A 10,487-nucleotide genomic window follows, 5' to 3' on the forward strand; every position below is an offset into this window, starting at 1 on the left:
AGGGTTCAAGAATGATTATCCTATTGTTGTCGTAGAAATTAGAGAAAAAGCAACAATTTTTTGCTGTTGCGTTAGTGAGAGAAAGATAACATCTTGTTAATTCAATTTAAATTGTATGTAAATTACAATTTAGAGAAAGGAATTAGGATTGCAAGAAAAGATTTATGGTTCAAATCTAAAAATAAAAATATGAGTAGATAATAACCAAATAAAATCCAAATCTAAAAACAAAACATTAATGAATATTCAACCGGTTGTAAATGAGTTGGATTATAACCATATTATTTTAACCGAATATTTAAAATTGATTTGGACCTCATAATCGGATTTTTTGGATAGCCCTATATCATATATCAATTTATTAAATAAGACTAAACCTAAACCCTAAACTAATTTAGATTCACTAGCTATGTGATGTCTCAACTAATTAGTTAAAATCAAATCTAAACTCTAAACTAATTTAGATTCACTAAGTAGTCACATCTCAACTAATTAGTTAAGATCGAACTGTCGAATATGTTTTTTGAAAAATTATATAACTATTTTTACTAATATGTATTTATATATTTGATTAATTTAAATAATAAAAATTGTTTAAGTTAAATAATTAAAAAAATTGTTTTATATAAAATATAATAATATTTGTCATATCTTAACTAATTAGATAAGATTGAACTTAAACCCTAAACTATTGTATAGGAACGAGTGAGGTTGAGAAGCTTGAATTAGTATTTGTGTGATCAAATTATTGCTTTTATTTTTCATGGCCATTTTATATTTCCTTCCTTTGTACTATGTTGGTCTTTAAGACTATTTCAATTCCGAAATTATTGTATCTTTTCTAATTATTGAAGTTTGTATTCGAGTTTTTTATTGAATAATTACAATGTTATCTTTGTATACTCGATTTTAAACTGTTTCAATTTTAATATATTTATTTATTTGGTTATTTATAATTATATTTATTTTAAATTACACTTTAATTTCAATTCATAAGTCAAATTAAATATCGTAATTAAAATAGTAATATAAAACTATTCCCATAATTAACAAAAATAGCAATAAAATTAATCATTGTATCATTTTAAATTCATCCATCCGTCGGTCATTTCATATATGTAATTTTATATATATATAAATATAAATAAATTAATCCATTATTATGCATGTGATTTGTTAGAAACCAAACACAAGGGTGAATATTAATATTATGTTTTCAAAATAAAATTTTAGATATATTATATTCAATTCGTTATTAACAAGTTAAACAACAAGTAAAGTGACCAATTAAAAACTATGGTATAATATAATAGCTAATTACAAATTAATCATTTGACAGTAGTTCAATTATCAGTCAACTTATTGTTTTCAATATTTTGTTTTGTTAAAAAACAAATGCTATCACTAATTTTAACAGATGCATTAGTAACACCACATATTGTTGATTCAAAGAACAATGTTTCAATTGAATAATTTGGTTAAATTTGAGCTCAATACTAATCTATTAAATTATGTGAGTCTCGAGTCTACTAAATTATGTGAGTCTTGTTTAAAATTATTAGGATCAACATGAATTTTAACAAATTGAAGATAGTGGGTTGAAAAATATATTCTATAGAGTGTCTTACTAATATTATTCACATAAGTTTTTAATTTCTATAAAATCTTAACATTTTATTTTTAATCTTGATAATTTCATCAACTTTTAATCTTTTAAAAAAAATTTCTTTAAATTTTTTGTCTTTTATTTTAAATTAACTATTGTGTATTATTTGAAATTTTTAATAATTTTTAAAACACATTTACCTACAAAAATTTAAATTTTTTAATAAATAATTAAATAAATATGAATTTTTAATCTTTTTACATTAAAAAATATTATATTTAATTTATTGTTCATTAAAAAATTATAAATTTTTGTATGAAAATTTCTTACAATATTATAAGTATTACTAAAAAAATAATTCAAAAATTCAAAACAATACACTATAATTGACATCAAATTTACTAATAAGCAACAATAACAAATCTTCGAATCTAAATTAATAAGACATTATAATAAAATGGCAATATATCTAACAAAATTGAAGTGTAAAAAATATATAAATCTAATGTTATAACACATAAGTCATTAATTAAAATTGAAACCCAACTTTGTAAATCTGAACAAAAATGATGTAAAAATCACAAAAACAAAAATAGAAAAGAAAATATAGATTTATGAATCCAAAACCCTCGAAAAATATTTGCAAACACACGCGGCACCATACCGTAACCGAAATAGAGTTCTCATCAGTATCATTTCCAAACGATCTCTAACGTCAAGGTACTCATCGTTTCCTCGTTCCATTCTTTCTGCTTTTGAACCTCAAATTACTGCCAGGGTTCTCTCTATACCTTTCTCTTGTTTAACTACGTAATCGTGTTTCTGTCTCTGCTTTATCGATTAAGCTCAATCTTACATTTTTTTATCGTTTTTAGGGTTTCTGCTTTTGTTTAATCGTATTTTTAGAGTTTCTGATTTTTATTAATCGTTTCTTTTGGGTTTCTGCTGTTGTAAATATTATTTAGGGTTTCTGATTTTGTTTAGATTCCAACCTACTTTTTTGCCAATTTTTTTGGAGCATTGTGATAGCAAACAGAGGCATGTCTTCTCATTTTTTAAGCATGACCTTGTTATTTTATCACTACATTTATTATCCAGTTGACCAGTTTAACCAATTGAACTGTGACCTGAACTGAAACTTTTACTGGTTTGATTTCTGGTCTGGTTTTTGTCTTTTTGAAATATCGAAAGTGATTAGTGTTCCAGAAAACATCATGTTTTTTTAAGTCTTATATGGTATGTATGTCCTGCAATAGTGTGAAGGAATAGAAGCAGTGAATAGAAGCAGTGAAGATGAGCAGCAATAAGAGAACTGGGCCACCCAAACATCAGAACAAGATTGCTTGGAAACCTAACGCCGGTGTCAAGATCAATGAAACTGTATTTTACTCTTTCTTCTTCTTCTTCTTCATATTTTTCTTAATAATAAATATAATGTTTCAAATATATAATAATATATAATCATTCATATGATATACTACAGGAGGTTGGAGGTAGATTTAGACCTTTATCTGAGATAACTGGAGTTTGCCCTCGTTGTAAAGAACAAATTGATTGGAAACGACGTTATGGAAAATACAAGGCTCTTCTTGAACCTGCCAAATGGTATTTATCTATCATTTCTTTTTTATATCTAAATTAATAATATAAATAATGTTGTTTTTATTTGTTCCACATTTTTGTGGCAATTGGTTGATAATTGGGTTGCCCTTTGTGTTGCAGTCAAAGATGTTCTAAGCGTGCTGTTCGTCAAGCTTACCATAATCTGTGTTTTGGTTAGTGTTATGGAATATATATATTTCTGAAATGTGCTTTTAGGAGATTTTTAAACAATAGTGAGAGGATTTAAACTGTAAACAGAAAGATTTTGAACAAACAGTAATATGATAGTGTTGTAGGATGATGAAATATGATTGGATGTCTGCATAAAATTTGTTTAGGATTTAAGGTGTGAGCGTGTAGTTATTAAACTCGAAGTGTTCAGTCTAGATGAAATTAGTGTAAAACTGAAAATGGAATTTGCTTTGTGATTATGTGTATTTTACAGATTGGCTTTTATGTTAGCGTAGGTTGTGCTAAGGAGCATGGTGTTTGCGCAAAGTGTTGTTGCCGTGTGGACCGTATAGTTGGAAGGTTTGTCTTTCACATTTGATGAAACATGAAAGATTCACCAATTCAGTTTGTTTGTAAGATAAAGTTTTGTGCAAAATGAACATTTGTTAGCATTTCCTGACCTAAATATTCATACCAAGAAAAGATGAATCTGTTATGAAACTTACGAAAAGACGAACCTTTGTTGATATGAAATTTTATTTCTTTTAGGGACGTTTCAGAAGTTGAGGCTGAGCAAAAGATGCTCGAGGAGGTTTCTTTTTGTTTCACATCCCCTTTTCCATCTACTTTTTTTGCTCTTTTTTGTACCTTCTGAATTTTAAACTTATTCGCCTCTTCGTAGTAGATACTTGAAATAATACTGGTATTTTTGTTGCAGGCCATTAAGAACTCTCGGGAGAGAGATAGGAGATCCTTGTTGCGTGCTGTAAGATACTAAAATCAAAAGCTATTCGTTTTTTTTACAGCATATCCAGTCTTTTATCCTACCTTGTTCAATCTAATCATGATAGAGTTTGAAATAAAACATGACCATTTATTTTTTTGTTTGTTCACCTGAAAATCATTTCACCCAAGTTGAATTTGTTAAACAATACCTGTTTATGAAGTGTGTTACGTTTCGACTGTTGTTGATGCATATGCAACTCTTGAATACTGTTGCATATATACAAGTAATCACATAATTTTTTTTTAGTTTATAGGGATACTCTAAGCTATGAAGTACTAACACATCCATGCATATGACATTGACACTAACACGTCGACACCAGTAATAATTTGGGAAAATGGAATAGCTAAATGTAACTACTTGTGTTGGTGTTTTGTTGGTATTGGACACATAACACGACATCAATATGAAGTGTCGGTGCTAGTGCTACATATATTCTAAGGGTAGCCGAAGACCAAAGTCTATATACGTGATGGTGTTAGGCTTGATTCTTTTCCTCTCGTGGTTGGATTAAATTAATATGGCAAAGGCAATGGTTGTATTTTCATACTTTGGCATGTCCTGTTATGTAAATACATGTGATGCTGATCATTCTTTCTACTTTTCCTATCAGATGAACAAAAGCAAATCTAAGACTTCAAAAGATACTCCGACCGATACAAATGATAACAAAGTAGGACAATTATTTCCAAATTCATCCCTTGAAGATTATGCCAAAAAGAATGGAGTTGTCGGGAAACATGATGATAGTGAAATTCGTGATGGTAAACATGATAATGATGAAGAAAGTGAGGAGGAAGTTTATGATGACGAAGATGATAATGATAGTGCAAATGAAGATTGTGATGAGGATGACAACGACAACGATGAGAACGTTCCTGATCAAGTGAATTCCAAAAGGGAATGATTAAGGGTATTTGAGTGTCATTTTTCACAGAAATTACATTGTAGGGATAATGGCTACTTCGCCGCTAATTTTTGGCTTATGAGATTTTTGATTTTCGGTGAATTCTGTTGTTGAATACAAATTTTGGATTCTGTTGTTGTAAGTCAAAAAGTAACCAAAATAGATATCATGTATGTGTTGTCTGTTACACTTACTGAGTCATGTATGAAATATATGTTCTTGTTTGGCTATTAGTAGCTTTTGTTTCAGTGTTTTGAGCTGTTGAATAATATTTTAAGGGATGAAAAATAATAGCTCTTGTCTGTTACACTTACTGAGTTATGTATGGAACGTGGTTTTGGAAGTGGTTTTTCCAAAAACGAATTGAGATTGTTAGATTATTGACAATTGATAGCTGAGGGTGAAAAAGGCAATTTGATGAACGTTACATTTTCACAATACATAAGATCTAAAGCTTATAGCAAAAAAAGTCCCAAGCAGAAAAAGATTTTGAAGAGAAATGGTTTTTTATTTATGCTAATGGATTTTATTGGAAGATCATTTGTAAAATGACAAGACTCAAACAAACCAAAATGCACATTATTTTGCTAACTTTTGAAAATTAAACAGATATTTATTGATGCTAATTGATTTTAGTTCGAATTTCAAAATTAATTTCTATTTGTATGCAACAAAAAAGAAAGGACTTAAATGCTTAAGATTAAGCATTTATATATATATATATATATATATATATATAAACAAAATATTCACAAACTATTATTGTCAAGCTTTTAAGACTTGAGCTTAATTCATTTAATTAATCGAGTTTCATATTAAATTTGGATTTTTGTTGTTGAAAAGATTGGATTTACTTATTTAATTAAAGAAATGAACTTGACTGAACATTTAACAAGTCAAGTCTAAACAATTCACTTTGTCAAAAAAAAAAAAAAAAAACTCTAAACAATTTTCAAGTAGTTTAACTCATTTACATCCATAATCAATAATCTCAGGAATTTCATCAACTTGTTCTTGTTGTGAAGCTATTTCCTCTATAAATATTTATTTATATTATGTACAAGGTTTATTATCAATACAAACCTAGTTAGATGAAAATAAGAAATTACTAAACTAAAGGGAAAAAGAAAGCCAAGCGTGATTAGTTTATTTGTGTGTGTGTGTATGTAAAGTCTCATTCCTCCCATTGTACATTATCTACAATCTTTGAAAAGAATACACCTAATCCAATGTAATTATCTAAAAAAATGAAAATAATATTTTTCAGGCAAGAAAAAAAAAATCTTTATCTATTCATCCAATGATTATTTCCTGAAAAATCAGTTAGAAACTTAGAATAGCTGCTGCTTGCTTAAAGTTCAGCTGCAAATCCAGTGTTCAAGTTATAGGAGCATAAGCTATTCTGTGCATATCCACTATCCATCAATTGAAACAATACCAGATTTCTGGCCAGCTGCTTCTTCATCTTTTGAACAAAGGCGCTCTGAGCGAAGAAACAATGAAAATTTAGATTAAATATTTATTTCACTATTTGAATACACTTAACATGAATATGCAAACAATATTATTCAGAGAACAAGAGTTCTTACTCAGATATTCATAAGTCAATATCATTGAAGTACCCCATGCTGACATGCTGAAAAATCTTGGACCTAATCCTCTGTATACACCTTTCCAACCATCCTCACTGATCAAGTCTTTAACAACTTGTTTAACAGAGCTTTTCTTTCCATGTCCCAACACCTGTGGTGCAAACCATTGAGTCAGAAAAAAACGAGGAGTCGGTTGAAAACAGTGATGCACGACACAGTGAACTTAAGTATGAGAAAGAAACATTGTAAATAAGGCTATGATGAATACCTGTAACCGTGTCTTGATTGTATCCAATGGCGTTGTGATGCACGACGCAGTAGCACCAGCAATTATTCCCCCAGTTGCCTGAACTAAAACAATCTTTGGCAGACTAGGAGTACTTTTCTCAGATTTGACATCATTTTCTATGAATCTGCCAAAGCAACTATTAGTATGCATGTGATGTACTGAAATTTATTGCTCTGTCAATGTTCAAACTTTTGATAGGTTTTTCTCAGTCAAAATTGTTTTATTTTTCAACTTTCCTCAGTTCACCACAGATGCAAATTCATATATTTCAAGCAGTGTAATTCATCACATGATTTGGCCAGGCTAATAATCAAAATCAGATGCATGAACAACTTTGGAAATCTATGCTACAATGAGACAGATATAATTGATCAACCTAACTGGTTAATGAAGTACAAAGTAATATAGGCTCTGTCAACACACACATGCTACTAAGTACTAACGACATTAAAAGAAAAATATACCAGGTTCAATAGATGGAATCTCTACAGATATTGCTTTTCTAATCATTTGATAATTAATACAAATACAATAAATAAACTAAAGAAAAAGGTTATACAAAAGTGACCTAAATTTAATGCTAAAGAATATTCATTACGATGTCTCACCTCCATAAGAAACGTTGACTTGAGCCATAGCTAGCCCACCATACAGCGCTCGATGGCGAATAAGTCATAACAGATAGACCAAACCCTCTATATAATCCCCTGATTCCGTCAGACCTTATCAACTTATGAGCAACATCCAAACCCCCACTATACTCGGCGTGGCCTGAGAACCCTTGCACCATCAACTTTTGGCTAACCTGAATATCATTCAACAAAATGCATCATTAAATATAATGAAGCACAAACCAATTCTAGAAATCATCTAAAATACAATAATGGTATTAAACAATATTTTTTAGCTATTATAAGATGAATTTCTGAATTATCTATATTTAACGGTACCACAATATCCATATTATAAGTATCATACACAACCATCAGTGAGTCCACAAAAAAAGAAAAACAAAATCAACTTTCAGAAAAAAATAAAGGCAGTAATACTCAGCAGCACAGGTTACACGATTAAATTATCGTACCACGTCAATCGGAACAAACACTGCTTGTGACAAAATCGATGACGACATGCCTGCAATGCCATTTGCTATAGCAGCCTTGGTAGTTTCAGATAGTTTAAACGGTTCAAGCATCTTGAAGGAAGCCACCTTTGTGGTCTCTAAGGCAGTGAGAAATATGATTCTGGCAGGAATCGCTCCGGTGACGACCGTGCCAAATCCTTTATACAAACCGGGGATTCCATCTGTCTTAAGTAATCCTTTCACAACAGAAAATGCACTTCTCTCCACAGTATCCTTTGAAGCAACCTGCATCCTAGTCTTCACAACAGAGACAGGATAGAGTACCACAGTAATACCTGAAAAAAGTGCAGCTCCCACTACATAAAATTTTGTTTTGTCTAACCTATAAAAATAAACAAGTGAACTTAATAAGGATAACTGAATAAGGAGCTTCACAATGCTAAGTTCATTATGGGCGCTACAAAAATTATTCATAACAACCCAATGCAATTTATCTTAAAATCCTACCAAGATCTAGCTTTCAAAGATGATTTGAACATATAAGAATACATACATAAAAAATTAAAATAAAAAATAAAAAAATAAAAAAAGAGAAGGGAAGCATCTAAAATTACACCCAAAAAAACTTGACTATTTCAATTAATCTTTGAAATTGTAATTGTGATCGCGACTACAATTGTGCCATTATCTTTGTTATTATAGTGAAATGAATGCAACAATTATACAAACAACACCATTCATGATTCAACCTTGAATATTGAATAAATCTTGAACAAAAACAAAAAAAGAATTCTTATTTACCAAAAAAATCAATACTTGTGAGTTGTGACTACATTTTCAGCTTAGAACTTCTTTATTTCATTTTTTTTTTGGTAATTTTTATTCCATTTCATGAATTCATACAAGAAACAAATATGACAGTAAAAACTAGAGAAAAGAAAGTTGAATGAATAAAAGAAAAGATTTTTAAAAAGAAAAGTAAATAATACCTGTCCCAGTTAATTTCTGGAGCAGCCATTGAAGAAGAATTGAAAGAAAGAAGAATTGAAAGTATTGATTTGATTACTCTTCCTAATTTTTTTGGAGCCAAAATAAGCTCTTTTCTCTGCTCTCAAAATAGGAGGAGGAGTATATATACTCACGCTTTTTTTCTTCTTTATATTATTATTAATAATACAATCATTGTACTAAATTAATGCATATAAAATTACAATGTATTATTACATCCCCTAAATATTAATTCAACCCCTTTACTTAATTACTACCCCATAAACATTAATACAATCCCTATATAATAAATTACATGCACTTAGAAATTATTATTACAAGCACATAGATTTTGTTACATCCCTTTAAATATTAATACTATCCCTTAAACAAAAAATTCAACCTTTTAAATATTATTATAACAATTGAAATTTTGTTACAACCCCTTAAATATTAATACAAGCTCTTAAGTAATAAATTAAAACTCCTTAATTATTAAACATTTAATGTGATTCATATTTATTGATTAAGTCTTGTTTATTATTTTAGTCAACAATAATGAAGATGGTGCATGAGTAATAGCTGAAGTTGTTGGACTTGATTTGACAACTACTCGAAGTAAAAATGAAGGAGAAAACTAATGCTAGATAGTCATCGAACTGTTGGGAACACTTAAATAGAGTCCATAATTGTGAAATTGATGTTGCAGAGTGTAAACACCGCTACTAGAGATATTTGTGTGACTCCATATCTCATGGTACCACTAACATGAACAAACACCTTGAAAAATATGCCAAAAATCACTTGTTGTGTCAAATGACCCCAACCAAACATTCTTACATTTTCAACTCAACAAGTAATAAATTTAACCTTTAAACCTTGTTGTAGGGCATGGTTCATTTACATGGTGTTAGATGAACAACCATTTAAGACAATAGAAGATGAATGGTTTAAATACTCGTGTAAGACATTGCAATTCCAATTTATCATCCCATTTACGCATACAATAGGTAGAGATAGCTTTAAGTTGTATTTGGATGAAATATTAAAGTTGAAAACTTTCTTTAAGTCTTATTGCAATAGGGTGATCCTTACAATCATCAATCAAAAATCTTAACTACTTGACCCTTACAACACGCTTTGTAGATAATGAATGAAATTATCAAAAAATGATAATTAGCTTCACAAGGGTAAAACAAAGGTAATAAAATGAAAAACGTTTTAAGGGATTGAGAGATTCGGAATATTTCATCTGTAAGTATAGAAGTGCGCCTAAGAGGGGGGTGAATTAGGTGTTAGTAAATTTTCTTGTTTTTAGTGATATGGTAGTTGAATTTTCTGAGTTGATATAATGTATACTAATAGTTAATGTGCAGTAAATAAATGAACTCAAAGATTTATCCTGGTTCCCCTTAAAACCAAGGGTACGTCCAGTCCTCTTGCACACCACAAGAGATTAATC

General features: G+C 29.5%; 2 protein-coding genes across 4 annotated transcripts; one reads left to right on the top strand and one right to left on the bottom strand.

Annotated features, from left to right (window-relative positions):
• Positions 1–2,193: 2,193 nt before the first annotated feature.
• Positions 2,194–5,306, top strand: LOC101512760 (uncharacterized). The gene is made up of 8 exons (XM_004507244.4): positions 2,194–2,326; positions 2,863–2,986; positions 3,090–3,211; positions 3,329–3,381; positions 3,676–3,739; positions 3,929–3,971; positions 4,098–4,145; positions 4,780–5,306. Exons 2-8 carry the CDS (start codon positions 2,900–2,902, stop codon positions 5,071–5,073), a joined length of 711 nt encoding a protein of 236 aa, XP_004507301.1. The 5' UTR covers positions 2,194–2,326; positions 2,863–2,899; the 3' UTR covers positions 5,074–5,306.
• Positions 5,307–6,050: 744 nt separating this feature from the next.
• Positions 6,051–9,162, bottom strand: LOC101512244 (uncharacterized). 3 transcript variants are annotated; one of them, XM_004507242.4, is made up of 6 exons: positions 9,028–9,162; positions 8,039–8,420; positions 7,563–7,759; positions 6,934–7,078; positions 6,663–6,816; positions 6,051–6,556 (listed from the first exon to the last, which is right to left on the bottom strand). In XM_004507242.4, the coding sequence occupies exons 1-6, from the start codon at positions 9,054–9,056 to the stop codon at positions 6,489–6,491; spliced, it is 975 nt and encodes a 324-aa protein (XP_004507299.1). In that variant the 5' UTR covers positions 9,057–9,162; the 3' UTR covers positions 6,051–6,488. The 3 variants fall into 3 exon arrangements, with proteins under 3 accessions (XP_004507299.1, XP_004507300.1, XP_073221146.1); XM_004507243.4 differs by having other exon boundaries at positions 8,039–8,373; positions 9,028–9,152; XM_073365045.1 differs by lacking the exon at positions 9,028–9,162 and adding an exon at positions 8,840–8,953.
• Between the last annotated feature and the right edge of the window lie 1,325 nt (positions 9,163–10,487).

Source organism: Cicer arietinum, chromosome 2 (assembly GCF_000331145.2).
Source record: "Cicer arietinum cultivar CDC Frontier isolate Library 1 chromosome 2, Cicar.CDCFrontier_v2.0, whole genome shotgun sequence".
NCBI lineage: Eukaryota > Viridiplantae > Streptophyta > Magnoliopsida > Fabales > Fabaceae > Cicer > Cicer arietinum.

What these genes read in the sequence shown, in the direction of transcription:
- LOC101512244 (XM_004507242.4), bottom strand. Translation starts at nt 9,056, where the DNA reads ATGGCTGCTCCAGAAATTAACTGGGACAG. An exon ending in TGTTTGTTCCGATTGACGTG is followed by an intron (nt 7,760 to 8,038) that starts GTACGATAATTT and finishes AATGATATTCAG; the next exon opens with GTTAGCCAAAAGTTGATGGT. An exon ending in ATTGACTTATGAATATCTGA is followed by an intron (nt 6,557 to 6,662) that starts GTAAGAACTCTT and finishes TTCTTCGCTCAG; the next exon opens with AGCGCCTTTGTTCAAAAGAT.
- LOC101512760 (XM_004507244.4), top strand. Translation starts at nt 2,900, where the DNA reads ATGAGCAGCAATAAGAGAACTGGGCCACCCAAACATCAGAACAAGATT. An exon ending in GTGTCAAGATCAATGAAACT is followed by an intron (nt 2,987 to 3,089) that starts GTATTTTACTCT and finishes GATATACTACAG; the next exon opens with GAGGTTGGAGGTAGATTTAG. An exon ending in CTTCTTGAACCTGCCAAATG is followed by an intron (nt 3,212 to 3,328) that starts GTATTTATCTAT and finishes TTTGTGTTGCAG; the next exon opens with TCAAAGATGTTCTAAGCGTG.